Here is a 26,838-nt window from a genome sequence, read left to right as displayed (position 1 = left end):
CCAACACATGAATTATTACATTATATATCAACTCTCAAACCAGATTTATGATCCCCTGCTTTCCAGCTCACCATTCTACCGTGGTCACTACTTCCTGAATCTTGTCAACTTCTTTTAATGTGCTTGCTGTTGTCAGTTCTGCCACAATCTCAAAAACATCAGCTTCCGATGCATAGGGGTCTGGGTCATATTCATAGGAGTAATAAGACAGATCTGTCTGTAGTGGAGGGCCTTCCTCTGCTGGAAAGGAAACAACAGAGTCTCAGTTTGTGCTTCAGCCAAAGAAACTGCATTTCGGCATCACATATTGCATCACAGAGAAGGAGAATGATATAAGAAGAGGAAAGGATTTTTAATCAGGAAGGCAAATCAAGGGCCAAATGAGTGCCTTACATGAGTAAAGGAGGCTACACATGTCAGTGGACCAGCACACGCCTGCTTAGATTCGCATGTGAGGAGAAAAGCTGCGGTAAATCAGAATTTTCAGCTTCCCAGTCTGAGACCTGGGCACTGGAAAAAAAATTTGAAAGGGATCATATTTGAAGGAAGAAAATTTGAAAGGAAGAAAAAGAAAGAGGGCCATGTAATTGAAAAAAAAAACCAACCACAAAGCCTCATTTTACAGTATCTAATTATCTGAGGTGCTTAAGTTAGGAACAAACCTGTTCACCCTGAGACCTGCATATAGGAAGATAAAAGTAAGAGGTATCTTTGGGAATGCCCAATGTCACAGATGAGTTACTCTGTACCCTGAAAATACATCTCTCTCCTTTGACTAGGTCTAAGCCAAGTACCTCAGTTAAGGAGAAACCAATCCATACAAAGATGTGTAACGTGTACACTCTTTTAAGCACCGTTTTTTAAAAGTTAGTTACAAAGCTAGAAGGCAGACAAGAAGGAGCAGTTTACTTGGTGCATGTCATGAAAAAGATCAGTGTAAGCAGCTAGATTTCTTTTCAGACCAACATGAATGAAGATTTTAGCACAACAGGCCAGGAGCTTATGTCAAAGCCATTTGCTTCTCCCTCAGCCTGAACTAGCAGTAGTTGAGATACATCTGCTTCAGTACCGCCACATACCACTGAGAAACTTCTGTCACGTAAGATAGAAACAGACACACCACGGGCAGAAACATGTATTTACCCTCCTTGCATTCACTCCAGTCTATACTAAGACATTGGGAGGTCACTCACACAGTACGTATCCCACTCGGAACAGGCTGTGCCTCTCTGTGGTGGGTGACTGCTCACTGTCCAGAGGGCAAAACTGCAAGATAAAACTTCTAGGAGTATCAATAGGTCCCTATTTTCTAAACTGTTCCTCGAGTCAGCTCTGATGTCCATCTTCCCTGTGCTTTCTGTATACACGGCTCTAATCCACATCGAAGCAATCACTGAACCAGTTGTTGCAGGGAGGAAAAGTCCCCCTCCTCCCTGCCCCCATTGCAAAGTTGGCTTTATTTAAGAAGACTCATCAAGGCCTTTGAAAATGTTTGGTTTCTAGAAATAAAGTATCTGAAGGCTTTTCCCTGTTGCCTCCCACATCCTCCCAGCAACAAGGCTCAGCCCCAGGCAAGGGAAGACTTGCCTGAAAGCAGTTGGTCTCTGCGTTCACTTCTTCTTGGCCTTCTCCATGTGAGAACTTGCCAGGTTGTGAGCTCATTCTATGAATGGATGATTGCTGTCCACCAGGGACACAGTTAACATCACAGACTTTACTCTTCCCCGGAACGCAGCACTGGAGTCAAAGCAAAGATGAAAGGCCGACATTTCCTGTTGCATACATACCCCTCCCCCACCTCCAAATGTTTGTGCCTAAGCCAATGTTTGCTGAACATTGATGGGGTGAAAGGAAAAATGGCCCACCGCCAGTTCAATCAATCTTAGAAGAACAGCGGTCCTGTCAATAATGCTCCTGCCAGGGAGCACTGTGAGATGACTCCACCTGGAAGCAGAGTTCACTCTGGTGTTCCTGTTAGGAGCTAGTGATGGGTTTAAAAAAAAAAAAACCAACAAAAAAATGAAAACCCCACCACTAAATAAAGGTATCACAATGCCTCCTAGAATTTTCTTCCAGCTACTGGTCTCTTTACTTGCTAGAACAGAACTGTACAAATAACACAGCTCCAGCCACTGTGAGAAGGCTGGGGGGTCAGACAGCACAAGGCTGGGTGGGCTGCCTGCTCAGAGCAGCGCAGAGTGTAGCACCACAGCAGCACCAACACCACCGAGTGCTGTTGCCACACACTTGGATATTGCTTTTCCATCAAATACCTGCAGAATCACATTACCATGATAGCAACACACTGTCTTCCAATGTCAGTGGCTATACACTTAGCGCTTTCGGCAGAAAAGATTCAAGCAGTTTCAGAAGTGTGTTTGTGATCTACAGAAGCAATCAAAGTACTACATCAGAGAGATGGTATAAGAGCTACTGAGGATCCCCAAGGCTCTGAAACCCACCCATATTTTCATAGCCTAGCCCGACAATGATCTTAGGAAAGCCACAGTCAGAAAGGCACTCGAGGTACCGATACTCCAGGTAGCAACCAAAATCCTGCTCCAGGAGCTTTCAGTCCAAACAAATACAACTGCAACAGGCTGTGAAAGCATACTAGCAGAGCTTCAGTGCTTAGAGCCAGAGGTGGGTCCATGCTACTCGTCACAAACCCCTGAGTTTCAGTGATCCACCTGTGAAAAAGTGCAGCTGAGGAAGGGGATTCAGACATGAGCTGTTCCAGATGAGCCCTGTCACCCTGCACACTTCCCTCCCAATCAAGAGGGTATTTCTAACCATGCCAAGAGGATTTACCCATCTGTACAACAACAGACTACAGTTTTAAGATCAGCCATTCTGCCTCACTTGCTGCAACATCTGCTGCAGACTTTTGAAAGACATTTTAAAATATTTTGACAATAGCTAGGAGCTGGAAGAAGCACTGCATCCTGGTTTTGCAGGACCGTCTATATACAACTGCTTAGCTTGACTAGCATAACTCAAAAGCTGTTGTTTATTCTAGCAAACTCACTGGTGTATGTGGAACTACACTGCAAGTCTGTGTTTGAAAGAGTGAACCCAAACACATTATGAAGTTCCCCACGGTTTGCTGGAAGGAAACGGGCTCTCATTGTTTCCATCGCTGGGGTAACATAGACAAGAGCTAACAACGAAAGCATCAATCAAACCAAGCTGAGCCTGCACAAGTCATACAGCAGATACAGAAGGATTTCAGACAATATCAACACCATGCAGTTCTCTGAGAAAATGGTGTTTCCTGAAGATTAACACAGTGAGGCAGTTTCACCAAGGTGCCCTAATCTTGATTTGGTTCCTGGAGTTTTGCATCCCTTTAGGAAATCACAGATTTAGACACGGCTCATCAGAACTTTCACTAGAAACCCAGAGCACCTGAGCAGACCTAACCCAATCACATGCTTCAATGCTAACAAACCAGTGAGTCCAAATAAGACCTGTGTATGAGGAAGGATTCATTCACTTGTTAACCTTTGATTCATGTACCGTGTGGCTGACCTGAGAGAAGCCCAGAGGATTAATGAAAATCACATGCTGGGTGCTTTTCCTGATGCAGGATTTAGTAATTTTTATTTTTGAATGCTCACTCTGCCATGGCTGCTCAGACAGCTCAGTTCAGAAGAGTATCTCACCTCCAGGAGACTCTCAACTTGAACACTCCCAGATCCTAGAACAAAGGCAGCTCTAAATGCTTGTGCTTTGACAAACATGTCATTAGGGCATAGAGGTTTCTTAAATCTAAAATCTGAATAAAAATACCACATACACAAAAAATAAAAATCAGAATTTCCACTTCAGCTTACTGAGCGAACACTGCTTTTGTCTGTTTAGAACAGAAACAAGAGGGTTATTTTTCTTAGCCACTTTAATGCAGATTATTTCAGAAACGCTGTTCTGATTTTTTTTTTTATTGTGGCCTACCATCAAGTTCCACAATTTTTTCCCCAGGTAATAATTTTTACTACCGAATTTTTATTTGAAAATAATGCAATTGCTGTCCCATTTTGTAGACCAGCAGCAAAACACTTAGTATGGCCTCGCATACCAGCGGTACCCTAAAGAGCAGTTTGTGAATGCTGCTTTAAAGGGTTCGGATTGCAAACAGTTTCCATGCTGAGTACATAGCGTTTGCACAGAATAAAAGGCAACAAGCATTTATCCCAGTTTTTTCAACAGACAGCTATCTGGTACATACACACACACGTATATAAAAAAGGGAGGGAAAACAGGAAAGACATTAAACACTGTCATATTGAATGACCTATACAAAAGATCATAATGGAATATTCACTATACTTTCACACCTTAGTAAAGAAAACTATCCATCAGCTTTTGCAGAGCAGAGGAAGGGGAAAGAACAGGATGGTGTCTCTCATGTTGGACACACGCTAGCCCGAACTCTGGTGCACAAGAAGGACATGAGAAGGCACAGAGTCTTCTCTTGAAGAATTAACTTGTTTTACTGATCTGTTAGGAGAGTTAGAGGCCAGAGGAAAATTAATGAGTGGAAAGCAGCCAGGAAAAATCTCGTCCAGTTTATTTACTAGAAACAGCATGAAACAAACTATTCTATTGACACTCCACTGCTTCTTGGTGAGATTTATTGTGAGCCATGAGCAAGTTCAACATGAAGTCTTGGAAAAAAGTGTATGGATATGAGCACCAAATAAAATGAGCAGCCACATTCCTGGCTGCTCCATCTACTGACCTTAACGTTTTTGCTCACTAAGGCCTTTTATTCCAAACAGCAGCTCTGAAAGAATCAAGACTGCCAGCTCATTTTTTGTACAGAACTGCTAAAGAAAAAGTTAATCCACCTGGATTCTAGTTCTTGCAGCGGTTTGGTCTGTTGCCATGCCCTGTTCAGCTGTTTGTTGAAACTCATTACATCAGCCTGGTTTTAAATGTGATCTTTCCAGCTTAATATTGAAGAAAAGATCACAGAGCATGTGTTGTTCAAACATACAAAGGCTGAGAAAATAAGAGGGTCAACTTGCCCACCTCTATGAACCACTTATTAAATCTTGCATGTGCACTGAATAGAGCAGGTACCACACAACATTTCCCGGAAGGAAAAGGACTAAAAGAGCTAGTCTGTAGTTGAACAGTTTCTCCTTGACATCTTCATTTTTTTCTGATTTCTGACCGTTCTGTCTTTTCTGAAAGATGAAGTTCAGCATCTTTGTTTGAACATGCTTGAGAGCCATTATACTTTAATACAGTGACAGGATAGGCTACAACCTTGACAAAAAAAAAAGGCTTTGGATAAATGCAAAGGTATGATATTACCTTCTGGATTTTGTTTAACACTGGGTTGCTCAGCTGTGTGGGTGTGTGTCTCCCTTTCTTCCGGCAAATTCTTGGCTGTAAATAAAAATAAATGCATTGGTCATAAAATTTGTTAATGAATCTCTAGAAATGTCTGCATTTCCAGAGGTGGCATACTCTGTTCACTGAGCTACTACACTGCACATTGTGAAAGCCGACGTAGAATCTCCAAAGAGTGCTACACTTCATGGATGTTCATTTTTATCTAGGATTATTCACTTCAGATAAAACAGTATCTATTTTCTCTGAAATTCATTCTGATTGGTAAAACATGTGTTCATGAGAATAGAAACCCCATTATTCTGAGCTAATCACAAAAGGCAGCTGCTCTTATAACTTAGTCCCCTGTAGCATGAGTAAAAAAATAATACATAGGAGGTTCTGAATTCTCCTCTTTTCCGTACCACATGTACGTAATTATCATTTGCTTAGATGAGGATTTGTAGTGTTCCGCATCTCCATCATAACAGAAAAGGGAACTGAACGAAACCTACAGGCAGAACATTGAGACATGGGCAGCTGTTCTATTCTTGTATTATTCCTGCACGATGCTACTTCCATCTGGCAATGGTTCGGGTAAATCTGTCCATCTGATCCACATACAGGCTCCCCATCATAGCCACAGTCTCGCGAACACATGCACTGTTCAAAATACTCATCCTCCAAGCAGCCAAAAATGTTATTGCATGGTCCAGAGTGAACAAAGCCTGAGAAGTAAACAAAAACATCCAAAGCAATATTTTTGCATAGCATGGGGAAGGGGAAGACGGAGTGGCAATATTTCACTGATGTCAGTTTTCCTGTTGAATTCCTTAAGGCTTCTCACAGGATTTTACAAACTTGGTAGAATTAAAAGCTCTGGGAATAAGGCTGTCTTTCTGGAAGAACCATATTGCAGCAGGTTCCAGATATAGGATAAAGCAACTGTTTTGTGTGACACAGAGGACAGAAAGGAACGTATCGTTTCTGGGGAAAGTTATTCCTTTCACTGATGCATAAAATTGTTCAATCTTCCTATAGTTAATTGTGGAACTCTATTGCATGATATTTTAGAGAAAGAAAGCCAAACTGCATTTTACAGAGTTTCAGCCCGTATGTTTATTAACTCGTCTCACTTTGTGCAGGTTCTTCCAGAACTGTCCATTATATCTTGCCTCTGAGGCAAATAGTAGTCATGTCAGTGACTGAAGAGCAGACTACATTGGTCTGCTCGGTTGTCACGAGTTCAATACTACTATCCCACAAACCTTTGTAAAACTTCCACTAACACAGACAGTGGAATAAGAGTATTTTTTTTAAATACAGTTCTGACTTCTGAATTCCTGGAAAGTATGTCTGTGGGCTCCATTTTCCAAAAAATATGCTTGGCTTTGATGCAACTTACCAACCCATTGGCTAGCTGAGCTTTCCACCTCATTGCATGTTGGCCCATCACAGAGCTCCCGAGCCAAGGGACTGTTTTCACTCACGTTGTAGAAACGAGTTGCTTCGAAAGCTGCAGGCCAGCAAGGATGAGAAATCACAACTAAGCTTTATGCCTAGAGCATTAATGCTGGCAAAAATCAAAGGAAAACAGGCATATACCTGGCTCATAGTAATCATACACTTTGATAGGAACAGGAGCTGTTTTCCCAACTATATGCTCTCTGAAAGCTTGAAACTTTACACAGGTCACGCACTGGCTGGGAATCTGTAAGAAATTGTGTAAAAGACTCAGTGTAACAAAAACTGCACTTGAAGCAAAGAGAGAGACAAATAAACACAGCATGTGCCCCTCACGTAACATGCTGTGCTGGACACGTGGGGAGAATGCAGACACCTCCAATACCAGGCATAGAGACAGATAATGAAAAGCCAAACAGGATGAATTAAAACATGATACCTTGCCAGCCTTTAAAGCACACACTTGCCATACGACAATGGCAAACCTGAAACTCAGGCTGTATTCCCTGGCTTACCTAGCAGCACTCCTGTCATCTAATGTAACTAAGAATTTACTGCTGATGACCAAGCCAAGAAAGATCTCATCTTCCACTCAGGTATGTGCTGTGAGACCTAAATTACACTGCATTTTTTCTCTGCCTTTTTAGCAATGCTAGTTGTATCTGAAGGTGAGATTATTTTGAGGCAAAAACTAAGGTGATATCTGCCCAGGAGTCCTATATGGTCTGAAGCTAATCACCTGCCTCTGTTAAGCTTTCATTTCCAACCAAACCCACAATGCCTTCCTGCCTCAAAAGAGGTTCAATGAACCGGCCAGTTAAACCTGCATGGTAATACCCATCTATGGAGGGACCACTGACTTCAGTACACCGTGCCTATGCCTGATCCACTTGTCATTTGCCTTTCATTAAAAACCAACGTAACTATAGTTAACAAAGTCATTACCTCGTCAAAATAAAAAAGGACTTTTCTTCCATCCACTTCATATCTTTTTAATCCAATTTGCTTGTTCATCAATAACTGGGAAGAAAATCAACATGTTTAGTTTCATCTCTTTTTATAGAAAACAGGTTGAAATCAGAGAATAAGAAAGATTTTAGATTGCTTAGAAAACTGATCAAACACTAAAAGTCAGGGATTTCTTCTGCTGGAAAAGGATGTTTCAGAGAGGGTAAATGCAAAAAGGATTGTGGCTGCTGTCGCACAACTTAGAAAAAGGCATCTCTGTTCCTTTCTGTGATCTGATGAGGAATGCTTGCAAGGTGCATAATGTTGAAGGTTCTTCCTGGTCCCTGGTGTATTTATATGCCTCATACTACACCTGACACATCATCCATAATCTAATTGAATAGCTCCCAGCTCGTTTTCAGTACCAATGCTCAAGCAAGAGCTCAGAGACCCCAAAACACTCAATAAAGTCTCTTATTTACACTCCTTCAGACCACCAGGGAATTACGCTGTTGGATCACACCAGGTATTAGAGGTCCCCTTCTCCCACCAGCTGAAAACCCCAAAACATTCTTCTGCCAGCAAAATTAACCCTTACATTTGAAAAGAGCAGCCATTTGAAAGAGCCCTAGGCACCCTCCTTTTTGACAAATTGGGGTGAGGCAGGCCTCGGCCACTCATCTTCTCTCCCTCTGAGGCCCAGAGATTTGTAATTTGCATTGTACCACTCATGCCTACAGACTACCTAATTTTATGCTTTTTATTTATTGGGACAATCTGCGTATGAGAACACAGTACTTCCTCTATCTAGGGTGCTACTGCCCTTAATGTACCCCAGCTATTTGTAAGAATACTTGAGCTCATCTCCTGCCAACTGCAGGTCTGCATGTATAGCATGATCACAGCCTTCAGAGGAAAGTACGAGCGCTGTCATTTATAGAATTACTGCATCACCTCAAAGAATCTAGTAATTATCTCCCTGGTACAGAATGCTCATGAACCACCACCAAAATATAAATGCTATCATCTGATATAATTCCACAAAGTTTTATTTCAAAGTTTCCAAAAGAGTTACTCCTCTGATTTTCTGTTTGAAATACTAACATCTCATTATTATGATGACCATCATGCTGTATGTACTAGATCAGTCAATCATTACTGTCCTGATGAACCGTATTCAGAACACATCTATCATGTGAAAAACATTTACTCCAGAAGCTGGGGAAGACTATGCTCTGTGGAAAAGGACTTGTATTTTAATCCCCGTTTGGAGAATGGAGTAACAGTCAGAGCTGATGCTTTAAGTCTGTTCTCCAAACTGTTCTATTACTTTAATCTCTCTGTCAGATAATCCCATTTGTGATGTAGGGAAGATACATTTTCATGTCTTCCTCCACAAGATGTTCCTAAGGTATTTTTGGATCTTAGAATGAAAACTGTGCAGAAAGAATAAAGCATTATTATTGTTATTATTATGTATTACAAAGAATGACATGAAGCAAAAAGCATTTCTACTGAAGTTTGCCCAAACCTGCTACCAACGGCTTTAACTGTGAATTTCTTCAGCATAGTGCTTCTAGTTGTAAAACCCTGCACACAGCTTCCTGCTATTACTGTAACAAGCAAAGGAACATGTGTTTAAGTCCCACACAATATGGAAAGGGCCAATTTAATTTGTCCTTATAATTTTAGGGGCCTGATGGTGACTGTTATTACTCAGCAGTAGATGGCTGCAGACAGTCCTTTTATGAGGGCTTGGAGAGGCTGGCGCCACCGGGAAATGCTCAGCTCAGCTAAAGTTGCATTTTTCTGGTGAAGCTTGATATATACCAGCCTGCGGTGACCTCCTGACCTTGTCGACACCCAGCATTATTAGAAGGATTTGTGGCTGCACAGACAGGGGGGCTGCCCTCAACGTGCAACAGAGCATTCATTAACCATCGCTGCCCCGGAGCTGCACGTGGGTCCGCTATGCACATACTGCTCCCTTGTGAGGGCAAACAACACACAAGGAAATCTGATTTACAGCCCTGCTCCTCCATACCAGGAGGAGAGGGAAATGGCTAGGGTGACAAGAAAATGCAGCAGTGGGAACGACAGGACTTGCCTCTGCTGAAGGTGGTGTCCAAAATACATAACAAAACTAGTACTGGGTCTTCAGTGGAAGAATTTTGGTTTTGTCAGCGTGATTTGGATACACATTTGACAGCCACAAATAAATCATTGGGGCTGTATCTGTGTCTTCACTGCCTACCGATATATACACTTGAGCTTTGTCCCTACATTTCATTTGTACCGATGCAAAGGGTTTCTGCAATAAGAAAGATGGAATTCAGCACTTCCAGGGAGACATTCCCCCTTGAAGATGCAATATCCTTCCCATTTCAGCAAAGTCTCCTACTGCCCAAAGGAAGTAATTGTGTTCTGGTTATGGAAATAGACTGCCCAGTACTGAATCCCAACCACAGAATCCTCTCGCCAAACTGAGGCACCAACTACACAGTCTTTTGCCCAAATAACTTTCACAACAGTGGGTGTTGAACCAGCTTCTGTGTAACTTACCAGTACTAAAAAAGCACGTGCTACATGAAGTACCTGACATCCTTCTGAGATTTGCAAGGACTTAACTTGGAGCAGCTCTGTGCTGCAGGAGCTCAGTCTTACCAGTTATGAAAGAGAATCCGCTCCTTTTCCCACTAAGACAGGGGGAAAACCAAAAACAAGCTGCCTGATATTCTGAGCTCAGAGACCCTAACGGATAGGGCTGCACTGGGGCTCTGTTGCTTCTCTACCCATAGAGGCAGGAACACGAGATTCAGACAGGCAACAAGATGCCGCAAGGGAAAGCACAACCAACTGATCTGCTTAGCGCCACAGAAAGCCTAATGTGCTGGAGAGCTCGTTCAGCTTTAAGAAAGTCAGACTCCTGCAGTAGCAGAGCAGCTTGCTTTTTTACCCTCTGCTTCCATCCAGGCCAGGCTCGGGGATATGACAGAAGAATGGTATGAAACTGACACATGGTGCTTCCCAGACTTGATGCATCTGATGCACAAGCTGTGTGGGTAAGTCTCCCCATTTCTCTGCTCCAGTTTCAATATGCCCAGTGTTTATTTCTCATTTACAAGTGCTGACCTAGTCAAGGAACTAGCAGTGCTGAGGCACCAGCAAGATGGCACTGAACGTGACACAAGAATCTCTGAAGCCGTGAGACACACTGGAGGCAAGCTGGTGTCACAGAGCACAAGGACCATGGCAACATTAGTAGACAAGAGAGAATAAGGCGTACTGCAAACAAAAGTGTTTTGAAACATCATACAGCCAGTTCATTGGGGAACCAGAATCAGTTTCCTTGCAGACAGTATATCTTCATGTTAATCGTATGATTCACAATTATCTTTAGTGTTTCTGCTACTTACTTAGAACATGTACGACGTGCCCTGAACACAGGTTAGTGTAAACCAGACACAGCACAGGAGCAGGTTGCTGCATGTAGCAGCCTTTTAGTAGTAACTAAATACAAAATAAGCATGTTTGGTTTACAAGTCTTTATCTGGGACACCTGCCTGACCCAGCCATGTAAACAGGTCTCACACCAGAGCACAGCTGGCTTGGCAAAAGAGAAAAAACTTTCAGCTCCGGGACTGAAATAACAGAACCTATGTAGTTCCTTGTAACACACGAGCATATCGGACCTTCTCAGGACTCTCAGCCCAGAAACTCTTAACTCTGTCCCGGTAAAGGAGTTATTCACTCAGTACATACAGCCTGGACAATGGCAGCTCTTATTTCTGTAATTTCTTCTTAGCCCACATCAGGAAAAATAAGGACTACAGGGATTTGTTACTTAACATAACCATTTTTCTGTTCTTCTCTAATGAAAACCCCTCTGCACTCTTTGTTTCAGCTCCTTCCCTCTGCTGATAAAAAATTCCATGGGTTTAACAACATAAAGATATCATGTTGTTCTCCTGTCCCATTTTGAGTTCTCTGCTCCTAAGCCAGCTTTCCATCCATAATTTTTCAGCCATTATTTATGTAAATTACTATGAGAGAGAACTTATTTGAAAGCAGTACAAATAACTGTCACTCTAGCATCTTCAGCAGGAGGAGATAAAATACTAACCAAACCCACTACAGGCCCCCTCACCTAATTTTCTTCCTTTCTCTTACCACAAGGATACTGGAGATGACCTACTGGTGGTCTTGCCTCATCTGAATACCCATATTCAGTTTGTTGCACCATTCGTTGCACGTGAGAGAGAATCAGACTCAAAGGTCAACAGGTAAATAAAAATTGATACATTTTACATGCAATGCATTTGAAAACAGGATTCTCAACATGCAGCTTGTGAAGAGATAAAAAATTAATTTTAATATTTCTCTTCACAGGAATAATTTCATATCTGATCAACACACATCTCTGTACAAAAGTATTCTAGCACAGCTTCCTTACACTGAAAGGATGCAATTCTCTTCTCAGGGTCTAATACACAATTTTCTCCGGCCTCAGTGACAGCCCAGGAGACTATCTGATAGCAGCTTTTGACATGGATTGTAAGCCCCTGAAGAGGAACATATTGGTCTCATTTTCTCCAAGAAAATGCAATAATGTTTATATTCTAAATTAGGCAAATCAAGTGAAATCCTAGAGAAGACAAAGTAATGTGCACTTTTCCTTGAATTAGGATGTCAAGTTAAACTGCCTGGTCTTCACTATAACTCTAGCTCAAAATTCTTTCCCCAAATCCCTCCCGCTCCCAGTATAATTAAGATAAAGTTATTAACAGAAGAGAACTCTTGGAAGCAAAATACTTTTCAGCTCTTTATCAGTTGTCAAGGATGCAAAGATTTTACACCTCTTTAGTTTAATAGTCGTTAAAAACTATTTGCAGCATAAAACCCACCAGTGAATACACTGTCATGCTTCCACAAAATATAAAGCAAAGCTAAAGATCACAGTTCATCTCCCCCAGAGGGCTGGCTGGGTAAGACGCACATTCTGTCCACCTCAGTTTGGCTTGCAATAAACATGATGTTCTCCCAGAAGGGGGGGGGGGGGGGGGGGGGGGGGGGGGGGGAGGCAAAAAATTCCAAGACACAGAGCCTCCAAAGAAATAGAATCCAGATGTTGGAGATAACACCGCCCACTAAGAAGCCATAAACAGCTCCTGTTAGAGCACATTTTCACTTCAGCATTTCCAAATGGGTCTTGTTTAATTACCATGCACTGTGCTCAGTAATAAACTTCATTTGGCCATGTTTAGTGAATTCGTTACTCTTGCTCAGAACATCTGCTTACTCATTTCAGATAAATATTTTTTGACAAGTGAAATCTCCTGCCTCCCCCCCAATTTTAATTGCATCTTTTTGGACAGTGCACTAACATTCAATGGCATTTGCTTCCTATTGCTCCCCATAGGGAATCCTTGCCAATTAAGAGAGCCAAGCCCTGGCCCAAAACCATGCCTTGCGCTCTCATTACAACATCTTACCTGCTCTAGGCTCTCAATATCTGCACGAAACCCTGAGAACAACGGCACTTCCAAGACAGCCATGTTTGAAGATCCAGAGTGCAGCCATCTTCCCATGAGAACAAAAAGAGAGAAAGAATGAAAACAAACTCAGAGGATCCAAGATAACAAATGGTACATGGACAACTCAAGATGGAGAACAAACTTCCGAGGAAACAAATATTAAAAGGAACTACTCTTCTTTGAAGAACTTGTTGAAAGCCACAGTCTTCTTGGTTTTACAAAATCCTCTTCTGCTTTTATGTAACAAAAATTAAGCACAAATCACAGAGGGCAGAGATGTAGGAGATGTCCAGGCAAATGGAGGCAGAAAAGCAGAAGGAAGAATGTAGTCTCCCATGGGACTGCTTGCCTTATTTTTCAATTAATCACTGAGAAAATGCACTTGGTAAAACAGAATAACACCTTGGAGTAGAAGAAACTTCTGTTCTTTCCTAAGTGGAGGGCTGTAAAAGGGTTGTGGTGTAAGAGGAACGTTACTTTCCAATAGCAAGCAGTCATTCAGCCCCAGGCTTTTGTAAACGGCCATTTTCCTCCAGCATCCAATCGACACTGAGAAAAGTATCTTTGCTAATGAGTCAGCAAACTCACTCTATTTATTAATAGAGCATTAAAGAATTTACTGCCTATATTGTCCTCTATGATATCTATGAAGGCTCCAAAAAACCACTGAAATTCAGAGTTGTTACTGCTGAAGTGTTCATAAAAAAAACACAACACAAAAACACACAGGAAGGGACGGAAATAAAGTTTATTTGGGCTGCTGCAAAAGATTTCAATTTCTTGCAGCATGGCAGAAGATTTGACATTGCAACAAAAAAAGCTCCTGCTAATTCCAGAACAATGCTCCTTTTCTCCACATTCACATAGTCAGCTCTCAACTATCCCTCCCTGGTAGCTTACCTGTTTGCTGTTTAGTTGCACCACAAAGACAATGAGCTTGGACCCAGGAGGGCTTATTAGTTCATGCCTGGTGCCAAGAGAACACCATACGCAGCTTCCAAGAGCAAATTTGCCAGATTTGAACTGGCTCCTGCTGGGCTACCTGGAGGCTTTATGTGGAGACCTCCACAGCGAGGGTGGGTGTCCGAGTTTGCGGAAGCACTGCACGGAGCCAACCTGCATGTACCACCACACCCAAGCTCATACGCCCACAGTAGCATGAGACAGCCTGTGGACAGAGCCAGCAGCGTAAGACACTTCTGGGCTGACAGCCTCCTAAGAGACATTAAACCTTGTTAATCCTGATCTAAGTCCATGCACCATGCTCCCCAAAAAATCCTATAGTATCCCTTGGCCTGAATTTTCCCCATTCTCTGTTTTGTATCACAGCCTTCTATTCCCTGTTTTCTGTTTTCTCCCTAACTCCTCAAAAGGGCCCAAGGACTTCACTGAGCACAACACTTAAAACAACTGCATTCTGAAGAACACCCCCAGCTCAAAATATTTCAATTGCCATTCTTAGATGTACTCCTCTATTCATATCACCTAAATAAGATGATGAAGGAGTTAAAAGAGCATCATTACAGGAGAAGGGGAGGAAAGGGAAGATGTCATCTGCTTTTGTTTTCTTTCCAAGCAATCAATCTCCTCGGACTGGGCTTCCTCTCAAATTTCTGTCTTTGCTCCAGAAATCCCCAGGGCAGAAGTTTCAGAAACAACAGAAAGGTTGTGCTGATGCAGAGCAGCCTCCTTAGTTACAGGCATCTTCGAGCGACTGACAAGACTTTAAGCCTACCTCCCCAGTACAAGCTGCAGTGCTTAGGCAGGGGGGAAAGAGGTTCAGAAGGTGACACTGTGTTATATACAGCCAGATCAACCCTAGCAAACTTTTGGATGATGAATTTGAGTTGCCCATTACTGGCTGTTGTTACTGGAGGAAGGAAGAATTCAACTAGGCTGAAAAATGCCTGGCCCAGGATTTCACAGGCTTGTGGCAGAGGCAATGCATCTGCCAGCAAATGGCCACACTAGCAAGGGGCAAGTGTGTTGTCAGAGATAACAAGATCTCATCTTTGCCTGGAGTCACTGGAACTGTTTTCAGGACTGTAGTCACTGTATGGCATTGCCTCTGCAGGAAGGAAGGAGACAGAAACTGGCAGGGGAGCGAAAGCTTTCCATTTCCATGAATTACATCTGAGCCATTCACTTGATTTTTGTTGTGTGAGTTCAATGACGCTGTAGCCCCACCACCTGCTGTGCTTCTGGTCACGAATATGCAGATTAGTTATGAATTTCTTGGGAATGTTTTTTTCTGTTATACAGTAGGATGCTGTAAGCCCTCCTTATTTACTTTGGTTGTGGCTTCCCGTCTTTTGGGCCAGCTTTCCAACAACCTCCTCAAAAATCAAAATATTTTGTAAAGTGATCAGCAGCTCCTGATGACCACAGCAGTACCAACGTGTTTAAGCAAAATGTTTCAATGGATTAAATACAGGTCAAACCATACTTCCTGCTGTTTCTTTATAGGCAAGCTGTTTCCTCTTAATATCTTGAGCTTCCCAATCTATAAAATGAGATGGAATTGATAATGTCTTTACAAAGTGCTTAGAGAGCTAGGAATGAAACTTGTGGAGCTTTAGTAGCAAGCCATCTTTAAAAATTACTTTAAATTTCTTTGTATGGAAAAGAAGAGAAACAATGAGCTTTAGAGAACTTATTAACAAATATCTGCACATATTGTGCCTTTACCATAGATTCCAAATTCATACCATGGCAACAAGCATATTCTGTTAGGTTTTTGGTATCCAAAACTGAAAAATAAGTAACTCAAACATTTAAGTCAAGTCAATAATATTTATAGGTCTATTGACACATTTAAGGTATTGATTAATCAGCTGAAATTACCTAGTTCTTTTAGGCTTTTAAGGAAAGCCTGTTACTGAAGACCTAGAAAATAATCCAGAGCTGCTACTTTTCCTCCTGATACAAGCAAAAGACATTCAATTTGTTGTCTTCAGGGTTTGGAGAGGCAATGATGAAACTTAAAGGTAAAAAAACAAGGTGGTGTCCTCTTAAATTTTGTTCTTGTTTCTCTATGTTTGACAGATACTTTGCACTAAAATTATTAATGCTAAAGACAACGCTTGTGAATGTCCAGACATTAACTCTGTCCTACAACTCAAAATTATGGTTGAAATCTTGCATGTGAGGTGTTCTATCTTACACTATTTGAGATATAGCGTTATTTAGTATTTTTCCTGTATCAATGAATGTATCAGTACAGAAGTGCTGATCAGCAAACTAGATGGTCTCTGAGAAACAGGCAGGACATGATGCAGATTGGCATTTCCTACCTAGTGCAGGTCTCCAGAATCACTTTGTATTCCCGATGGTCCTGATCTGAAGCTGGGTCATCATCATCCACCAGTGCCCTCTCTCTGTGCAAGGCTTCAGAGCGATTCTCATCTGGAGAGACAGACCGCAGGAGATTTGGAGCTTGAAAATGCTGCTCTGACTTTGGCTCCTTCAGATTAACCAGGAGCTGGAAAGCTGGTTTGGCAATAGGATCAGGTACATTGTAAGTGACATCAATCTGCAGCAGAAAGAGGGGAAAACCAAAACAAATCAGGGCAGCCTATTAGACCCCAACATTTCACAGCATCTACAAATGTTCCCTAAAGACCAGCATAAACACCAGATCCTTCAGAGGAAGGCAATGGCAGGCACATAGGCAACAGAAGCTTTACAACAGTTATACATAGATAAAGCCGTACCAGAGTAGATTCAGCCCACTACAGTCACATTTACGTCTAAGAACTAAAGCACCATCACGTTATATAATTGCTTTAAGAGAAATTCAAAGTGTAACACCTTCCTCACAGCAAACTGGGATTAAAAAAGTAGCAAAAAGACTGTGAGTTTACAGGCCATCTGTTCACATATTTTCTCCAGCCCCATGGCAACTTTACCTGCATCAGACAGCAGCCTTCACCTTTGGCACTCACAAACAGCCCCGTCGGAATACTGGGGATCTGGGGAGAATCCACAGTTAAGACACAGACAAGACATGGCACTCAGAAAGGAAACAAATTCAATTTTAGCTTTATTCTGTACAAAATATCTTTCTGGTTATAAAGGAGACTGCAGAAGTGAAGTAAGAATGGCTTACTCTTTTCAGCCACTTGCATTTAACAATGGTGGAAACAAGCAGCAGCACAACATAAGCATCAGGCATTAGTTATGATGAAAAATGCCTTTAACTTTGAGTGCTGCCTCCTCCACATCAGAATCTAGCCATAAAACCCCAGAAAGTATCAAGATCTCAGTGTTTAACTTGTGCTTTTACCATTACTGAACTCATCCAAGTTGTCATTCAGAACCCAGCTCACATGGATCACTTTAAAAATATGGCTACATAAACACAAAGCCACCTACCACTGCAGTCTGGAGGACTTTTTTATTCATCTTGTTAAGCTCAAATGTCTCCTGATAGTCTAGATTAGTAGACGCCAAGGAAATGGTAAGGTTGACTCCTCCAACGTAAGAAAGGATAGCATATTCAGCCAGAGCCTGCAGGGCTACACATGTGTCCTAGGGATCAGAAGAGGTAGAGATCAGAATAGTGAAGAATACAGGAGCATAGTAAGCTTACAAACAAGCACTGTGCTGTATGATCATCAGTGTCTGGTAGCAAAATCTTCCTTATTAATTCAGATAGCAAAAGAAATATCAGGTTTTTTTCACTTTTGCTGTCAAGTGCATCTGTAAGGACAAAGTCCAGGTTCCTTTCAAATTATCAGTCTGAGAAAGAGGCAGAAGAGCAATGGGAAATTTTTCTTCTTATCAGGACACAGTTTCTGTCAAGACTCTAGACAGAAACTCTTCATTGACTGTTCCTGAACCAACTGATTTCTACAGTTGATTATGCATGTACTGAAGCTAGCTTTTTCGGAGGCAGCCCACCTGAGTAGAGGAGAATCCTCCAAGTGCATTCCTTTGCTGTGAAAGCCATTTTACTACTGGGAGAGCAGAGGCCACATCTCCTAGGAGTGTGTATGTCAAAAGGGCATAAGATGTCATTTCCACTTCTGCAGAAACAACTGTACAAGAGGGGGTAAAAAAATAAAATAAAATCAAAATACCGTCTAGAAGGAGAATCTGGGAAGGCCTAGAGACAGTTCTATGAATATTCATTAACTGAAAACCAAGAAAAAGTTAAGAGTCTGTAGAAGTAAATACAGGAAGAAAAAAATGAAGTTAAAAGATGTCTGGACCCAAGATGTATTACCTTCCAAAGATCTCTGCTTCAAACATAAGCTCTTCCCTTAGATCAGTTAACCTTGTTTCTACTTCACTGTACCCCATAAGTAATTTCTCTCCCACTCCATTTCTACTTTGCTGCTGCCCATACTGTATTCCTGTCCTAGAAATTTTCATACAATATCCAGTTAGATTCCTCCTGAACATCGGTGCACCTACATCAGAAGAATCAATGGCTTTAAGTGACTCAAAAATACAGCGTTGTTCACTGTTGTTGTGGCTTTGGTAGTTTAAGTCTAGGAAATCAGCTGAAATGCCAGTGACTGCCATTAAAAGCTGGGTATACAATCCCTAGATTCATTTGAAAATACAAAGCTAAACACCTCTAAAATTAAATGTATTTGACTTCTCTCAGATTTCCGTTTCAAATGATTCCTCCCTGATGGAATCCCATATGGCTCTCACTCTTCTGTATCACCGTCTTTATAAAACCAGAGTGGAAAATGCTGAGATAGCTGGGGCTGAAAAGACAGTCCTATCTTGACCACATCTAGCTCTGTCTCTCATTTGCTCTTAACCAGCTCCTTCAGCATAATGTCACCTGCCTTTTGTTTCATCTCATTTCATCCAGACCCTGCCCTGACTGCCATTTTTTGAATACCTTAGATCATGTAAACAATTCACTGGAATACACGCAGTCAGTGGCCTGCTGTTGCAGCCTATTCCCTTATCTCTGTCTTTGCCATAGAAGTACCTGATTGAGAGAGACCATCATTAAATCCCATGAAGGTATCTTCATCAGTAACAAGAGTTCCCGTCAAGCTCCAGTGCGTAAAGCCGTCTAGGAAATAGGACAGTGGAATATGTATGTTATTACATCAGGACTGCAGCTAAGCCTCTGTATGTGGGAAGAATCAAATCCTACTTCTGCATTGACTCAAAGAACAGATTCATGCCCTGAACTGCACTGTCCCTCCTTTTAGACAAGCATCCCCTGGTGAAGAGGCTCCCTTTGCAATTACAAAGATGGCTCAACATAACAAATCAGGTAATTCTTGGATTTTGGATTAAAATACACCACCAGAGACTGTGACTGTTACAAGGCAAACTTTGTCATAACGACAGGAAAGGCACTGCAGAGCCTCTGGTACACTTGCCTGCCCGCAGTATCAACGGCATGCCTGGAACTAAGGTAGCCAGCCCTTTCTAGAGAGATTCAGGAAAAGTCTTGCCTCACAAAGTCAAATTGTGCCATGAGGAAGACCTCATCTCACCAGTTCTATCCTCCCCAGCAACTCAAATATATCATTCAAGTTGCAAATATTATTTGCTTGTTCCTGTAAGAGGACTGCCAGTTCAGGGACTTGCCAGACTGGACCCAGGAGCACAGTACCTTGCGTAATAGCCATGCTGTTCATTTTCCGCAGCATCACAGCAGCAGAGGGACTGTGTAGCAGCGTCAGGGCATATGCAGTCAAGGCAGTAGTGTAGGGGTCTTCTGCTGAATACAAGTTGGACTCTAGGAAGTGTTTTGCTTTGTCAACAGCTGTTCTTTCTTCCTATATTTAGGGGGAAAAGCCCAGACATATTACCAGCATCTGTATCTCAGAATCACTTCATTTCTCATTACTTAGTGTCCGTTAAAAAAAAAAAAGATAACAAAAATAACAAGAAAATAAAAGAATACACTAGGAAAGATGCATTTTGCTCTCTGCAGAATGACACTAATGCTCTTTCTAGGAAAAGCCATGTATCACAAATTCCAAAAAAAAGGACAAACAGCATAGCAAGAATGATCTAGACTAACACTGAGACACATTTATTCCCCCTTAAAGCTGAAGAAATTTTAGGCCCCTGCAAGGCAGCAGATGAACAGAGCAGAAGTGAGCTCTCTACTGTGTGTTTGATTGTGTTCCTGACACTCTGGAGCGTCTACCAGACGCCAGAGGATAATAAAGGCCAAGGTTCCCAGGGGTCCCTGCAGCCAACAAACATGTTTTATTAACTCCCTCTATGACCTCACCATGTAGGAACGTGGCTCTGATAATTTATAGAAACAATTTAATTGGACTTGATGTAATTTGGTTTCCTTTGATTTCCCTGTGGCACTAACCTTCACCTTCCTCACTTCCTAGCTAAGATCATTAGTAACACTTGCAAATCTCCTCTAGGAAAACCATTAGATCCACACAAGCTGCACTTCCAGCAAATAAAAATGCTAGGGCTGTCTTGACACACAGCAGCCCAGAGAGAGTATCACATCACTTCCCAGAGGGGGGACACTGCTGACAGGGAGGTGGAAAGTTACTCTATGAGCACTGGAGGATTTTCTAATTTTTTTATTATTATTCTTTCTAATAAGGTTGAAGGCTTTCCAGTCCAACAAGAACTGGGGGTTAGGGGCCATCTGCTTGATGGCAGCATGGTCTCACTCTTCAAGCTCTACAGGGATTCCTCAGAAGTGCTGAGATTATCACAGTTTCTGAATAGATACTGCTGTTAGCACTGGCTGTTTCAAAGTCTCCATAATTTTTTACCAGAATGGGCAATCCCTTCTGTCCAAGTACAGATCACAAAGACATGCTGCAAAATCCTCTACACCTCCTGCTTTAATCTTCCAGTTTTACCTGCGCAGACCTACTCACTCACCATGACTCTTTTCCCTTGGCTGTTGAAGAGCAAGTGAAGATCTGTACTCATGACTTGCTCGGCACAAATGGACATCCCAGTCATAGTTAGTGGGAATGTTTAACTATGATGTTATCTGAGCATCTCCATTCCAGTGGAATGACATGCAGGCAAAAATACAACAGAGAAGTGCACTGTTTTTACCATGAGTGTTAAGAAGAAATCTTTAAAACGACAGTTGTCCTGGAAGTGATTTTTTTGTTTGTTTCTACTTCAAAAATTATGCAGCATAATTGCATGTTCCTATGTAGCTATTCTTTTTTCCACCGTGTTCCTGTTCCGTCTCATTACAAAGAAAAGAAACATTTTCCTCCAGAGTCTTCAATCCAGCACGTTACAGGAGCGCAGCTCTCCAAAGACACTGTAATCTAATCGCAGTAGCACTTTGGCCACTGTAGCAAAGGCAGACTGCAAAAGTTTTCTGGATCCCTGAAGCCTCTGCAGCCCTAGTGAAACTACTGTTAGCACTAAGCTAGCTAGTTAAAGTATATATTACCAAGCTACCAGTATCCACATAGCCTGCAATCACACCTTGAAGTTATAAGGCAGAAAATATTTTTTGCAGCCATTTCTGGGAGAGGTTGAGGGATGGGGTTGCAGGGCAAAGTTTTGCTCTGGTAGAATAATCCTTGGTTGAAGGATGGTGGGGGATCACCTTGAATTAACAGATTCCTTAAATTTAGAACAATGTCAAGGCTTTCCAACAGCCTCTGTTACCTGGATGCTATCATTCTAGCGAGCACAGAACCTTTGAAAGTGAACAGTAGCAAAATCAAGTTTAAAAACAATAGATTTTTTTAGAACATGTAGAGCGCGAGAGCTATTTTAACTAAGTTTTTGTTACCTCAGAAGTTACACCTGTTTCCAGTAGAGATGCAACCACATAAGCTGTCAGGGAGATTTTACCATGGATTCCACCCTGGAGGGCAACAAACACAAATGACTGGATGAAAACTAGGGAAAAGGACGTTGGATAAAAAGACTCTTGAAGCAAGACAAAGAATATGTTGTAAGAGAAGTTGTGGCATCACAGAACTTTTACTTTGCACAGGAGGACAAAATCTAGGAACCCAACCCAACGTTGTAGCTTCCTTCCCTAGCAACAGCCTGAGAACACACTCAACACATGTAATTTCACAGTCCAAGGCATGATTTTGAAGTGTTTTGCAAGACTTGACACCTTCCTTCCCATTCTCATGGGACAGCACACAGATAATGTTCCCATACATGCTTCTTTACTGAAATTCTCCTGGTTCTTCCTATACTGTTCTAGCCTTTGAAATATGTACATTAGCTATAAAGAAACCACATCACTTCATGCTTTTGATAATACCTTTAAAAATGCACCTATTGCATGATTTTGAGTCTGTGTAGTTTTTACCTGAATGTCCTTATTTAGTATCCTGCCCATAGCAGGAAAAGAACCATCATCTTTCTGATGCTGGATGATCCAGTCTTTGGCAGCTGTTAGTTCTTTCGGGTCAATGAAAATAAACCCACGAGACTGTGCAAAGGACTTGAGGACAAAAGCTGTTAGCCTGCAAATACGAATTTATCATCTTTACTGAGAAAACAAATTCAGAATAACGTATCAGTAGGGGGAAAACAACATTCTTAGAAAGCACAAATTTCCAAAAAACTTGTTGGGACACTAAATCAATTGTACATTAAATCACCTGAACGTTGTCCAGACTTCTGGATAAGAGCATGATTAAGGGTCAACAAATTAAACCAAAAAGTATAACTTGAAGATATGTGTCTTATTTTTGACACACTCTGAAATCCAGTGCCCTTTTATAGGTGCTCATCTGCTACCAACATTATAAAAGTTTTTATATGAAGAATCAATAAGCTTATAAATATGGAATTATTTGTAAAAAACAAAAAAAAAGAAAAGTCAATTTTCCAATTTTGTTAGTCTTAAAAAAAACAAAAAAAAAAGAGAGAAATCCAGACTAGTTGCTAAAGTCTGAGGCTGTTAGACTTTACACAGAGCTAAGACTTGAGAAAGCAACAGCAGTGGTTTTGGAATTCTAAACCTCTGACATGCAACAAGTGCGAACTCTGGCCAGCTCTGGGAGATTGAATCATTCATTTTACAAGTCTCTGAGGAATGGGAGGGTAGAAAGCATGCTGCCTGGCAGGGGATTTTTCAAGTGTTAAGTAATTTTGTGTCACCATATTTTACACCTAGGGACTGGGAGATGCCAGATTTGAGATTAAAGTTTACTATCTTAGAAACAGTGAGGCAGCAGCATCATAGAAGTGGTACTTCCCCTCAGATGAGTTCATGAAGAAAATCAGTTTAAAGCAAAATAGAGAGCAGATCAAGAAGCCAAATGACAGCACAAGCAAATGAATGAAGACAAGAATCTACAACATCTGAGACATTACGGTCAACTAACACGCTAATGGGATGTAACATACAACCTTAAAGGCCGTGGTTTCCTAAGGGGGCCATCAGCAAGATGAGCTGATTTCTCAGTTTCATAATTTCTGGCTCTCATATTGTTTGACATTCAAAGGTCCTGCACATCAGTTCTTGGGGCATAAATCCATACCATTCCATTTCATTCATGAGGGAATATAAAACACGTGGGAGAAAGACTTCTTTGGGGTTTTCTGGGTTGGTTTTGGTGTTTGGGTTTGGGTTTTTTTCTACCCCGGTAGAAGTCTCTGAACACTTCTAGAGACACCAAGTTTCTCTGTACGTGCTTCAGGTGAAGTTCCATTCCCTAGTGGAATTAGGTGCTTAAACATCCCATACATGACTACTTCAATTCCAGTAGACCAAATACGTTCCTTAACTATAGCTTCTGTGCCTAAAGCCCAGCCATGTTAGTAGATGTGACTAAATCTTAACTGCCCCCGAGTCTTGAAACAACTATAATACACCTACTAGTGTAGTATGAACACTCAGCAGCATTGAAACAGTAAGTCTATAGTCATTGAGTACTATTTCTATTCTCCACTGTGTGCGATACCATGATGGAAGCTGGAAAATTACTCTTCTTTCCTTGCCAACTGTGTATTTCTCCCATTTAGCAAACACTGAATTTTCTAACTCTGTTTTAAATAGCAACTCACCACATACTCCCCGAGGAATCCCTCTCGCCAAAAGCACTGTATGAACCATCTTGTCTCTTGTAGGTCAGCTGGCGCTGGTAGCCTGGAAGTCACAAAAGAACTGGGGGAGTCCAAAATCCTCACACAGAGAAAAACAAGTATTCAAAGTGAATGAAGACTCAGACCATCTGGCACTAGTGTAAGGGATTCTGCTGCCTGAGGCAACCTCTTATTTTTCTGTGAGTGATAAAGCCAGCTCTGTCTTATTTATGCTGTAGCTTATTCAGAAATCCATTCACACTAACATCTGTAAGACTACAACTCCTGCATTTTGGCCAGTAAAAATGTTAAAAATTTGATACTTTTTGAAAAGATGCAGTATTAAAAGAAAGTTTTTTACTTCATCATACAGTCATTCTCCTTCCATTTTACTGAAAGCACCATGCAGATAATTTTTTTTTTCCTTTCATGATACAACTGGATTCACTTTTCTCCAAAGCTGTTGCTTGGAACAACTTTAATACAACATGACAATAACAGCTGTGATCTTAATGTATACGAACACTTCCTAGCTGCTAGGGCTGTCCTACAAGACTTGTTTTATTTTACATGTTTATTAACATAATATAAATAAAAAAATAATATAAATATAAACATAATATAACATGTTATAACAATAAATTACATTTATTAACATGTTAAATGCTGAAGCTAAGAACTCTCTACCAGAATGCTTTTTTGAATTGAAGATAAAGACAGTCAAAACGCTCTTCCTATTAGGAAAATAATTTGCTGCTCTAACTTGTCTTATAACCATGAACTGCCCATCCTGCTAAAACACCCTAAGCCTCTATATTGAGTAATACAGAACACACACTTTGATAAAGCTCTTAAATGCCCTTTGGAATCAAACCCTTCAGAATGGGTATTTCTGATACAGATATGTCAAACCTGCAAGACAACCGTGTCAAAGGCATTTTGTACCCACTTAATTCTCTAACACGTGAACAGACGTTTTATTCCACACTACATGACATTTTTAGGGGAACGGATTAATTTTTCATTTCTGGAGGCAAAGTTTCTTTGTTGACCTCTCCAGATAGAGGCAGCTCCACAATCCCCAGGCAAGCACTGCCTATGACTCCTACACTTCTTCCTGTTGCTCTAGAGGTTTCTGATGCTCATAGGGAATGCAGATAGAACGGTTTGAAATATGGGAGGAACAAAGCCCTAGAGATTAATGATGGTCTTGTAGTAAAAGCATTGTTGTGTGTGGGCTGTGGAATATATATAAGCACACGGTAGAAAGTGTAAGTAACTATTATTTTTTTCTTCCTCCAAACAAAATCGGCATTACATTAAGTCAGACTGCTTTTCTTCTATGCAGGCCTTGGATACAATTTACTACTTCCTCCTCGATTGTTCCTAAGCACTCATTTCCAGTGTGTGACACAGACAAATTAAGTAATGGTATTTTTACGTCAGCCTTATAATTTTCTCTGCTCTTTTCTTTGAGTGTTCATTTTGAGTTGACTTATTGATAGCGGCACAGACTCTTATTTCTTGCTTGCTTTTCTGAAATCTTCTGTTTTCTAAACACTCCTCTAGACACTTGGACTCACTGGAGAGGTTCACCTTTCTAGTTTTCACCTGTTCATCTGCTTTTGTAGAACTGCATTATGGGAAAGTAGAAAAATTACTGCCTAGTTTAGCTCGGGCCACTTCTAAAGATTAGGGAATGCACATATGAGAATTTTTGGGAATCAGCACTTTCTATGATGGATGACTAAGTGATGAAAAAGTTTTCTGGCTTGGTAAGTCACAAAAGCCTTTTAGAGCAAGCAAACAGACTTTCCCATCTAAACCTTATACTTGGCAGGGCTCCAATAAACACAGAGAAGTTTAAAACTCTTGAGGATTTCTTCTGTAAGGGTTAATTAGCAGGCAGAGTTTGGAGCCAAAAACCTGGAAGGTTTGCATATTCATAAAAAGAAACAAAAGCAGCTGATAGTGCCAAGGAAACAGTGACTTGGACTATTAAAAAATTCCCTTTGTCTTTCTGCTATCAGCAAGCACCAAAAAAATTACAAATGAAATGACTGTAGCCAGACAAAGGAAGCACCACTGGGCTTTTGCTGCTGAATACAATAAATATATTACATTTACATTTGTATTTTCAGAGGAGAACCATCTAATCCTGTCACCTCTGATTTCATGACATGACTATTGTCTGACTCATACGAAAGACAGCTTTGCCCCTTTAGGTCATTCTTGTTTTTAATGATCTCTGAATTCTTACTCATCCTGAGAACTGTATTTAGTTATAAAACTATTTTGCACATGGCTCTTCCCAAACAGCCATGTGCAAAGGCTCTTCTTTTTCTGCTTCTATAGATTGGAAGTGCAATGAGTTACCTTGGACAAGGTAATCAGTGGCTTCACTCTCCACCTCATGACTGAGCTGTTTGGTCTTCTGCAGATATTTTAGGACAAAAACATTAGGAGCAAAATGTATCATGTTCTGCTCCCCACATCCAAATGGTAATCGCAAAAGATTGTCCAAGTTGTTCAATGTAGGACCCATCACATCTCCTGTTTG

General features: G+C 41.2%; 1 protein-coding gene across 9 annotated transcripts in view; it reads right to left on the bottom strand.

Annotated features, from left to right (window-relative positions):
- CPAMD8 (C3 and PZP like alpha-2-macroglobulin domain containing 8) overlaps positions 1–26,838 on the bottom strand; it is a 63,729-nt gene that overhangs the window by 1,060 nt on the left and 35,831 nt on the right. For 8 of the 9 annotated variants that reach the window (XM_055807023.1, XM_055807021.1, XM_055807024.1 and 5 more), the window contains 17 exons: positions 26,655–26,831; positions 24,261–24,342; positions 22,555–22,711; positions 22,018–22,092; positions 19,879–20,044; positions 19,240–19,326; positions 18,189–18,325; positions 17,661–17,816; positions 17,195–17,257; positions 16,580–16,818; positions 13,245–13,332; positions 7,750–7,824; positions 6,946–7,051; positions 6,746–6,856; positions 5,856–6,068; positions 5,323–5,397; positions 72–240 (listed from right to left, as the gene is read on the bottom strand). In XM_055807023.1, the coding sequence (XP_055662998.1) occupies positions 72–240; positions 5,323–5,397; positions 5,856–6,068; positions 6,746–6,856; positions 6,946–7,051; positions 7,750–7,824; positions 13,245–13,332; positions 16,580–16,818; positions 17,195–17,257; positions 17,661–17,816; positions 18,189–18,325; positions 19,240–19,326; positions 19,879–20,044; positions 22,018–22,092; positions 22,555–22,711; positions 24,261–24,342; positions 26,655–26,831 (2,176 nt within the window). The remainder of the gene's footprint in view (positions 1–71; positions 241–5,322; positions 5,398–5,855; positions 6,069–6,745; positions 6,857–6,945; positions 7,052–7,749; positions 7,825–13,244; positions 13,333–16,579; positions 16,819–17,194; positions 17,258–17,660; positions 17,817–18,188; positions 18,326–19,239; positions 19,327–19,878; positions 20,045–22,017; positions 22,093–22,554; positions 22,712–24,260; positions 24,343–26,654; positions 26,832–26,838) is intronic. The other variant, XM_027796232.2, reaches the window with a different exon arrangement.

The sequence above is a fragment of the Falco peregrinus genome, chromosome 5, assembly GCF_023634155.1.
Source record: "Falco peregrinus isolate bFalPer1 chromosome 5, bFalPer1.pri, whole genome shotgun sequence".
In the NCBI taxonomy this organism is placed as follows: domain Eukaryota; kingdom Metazoa; phylum Chordata; class Aves; order Falconiformes; family Falconidae; genus Falco; species Falco peregrinus.
Note: the sequence above shows the minus strand (reverse complement) of the source record. Positions and strands in the feature narration are given on the sequence as shown.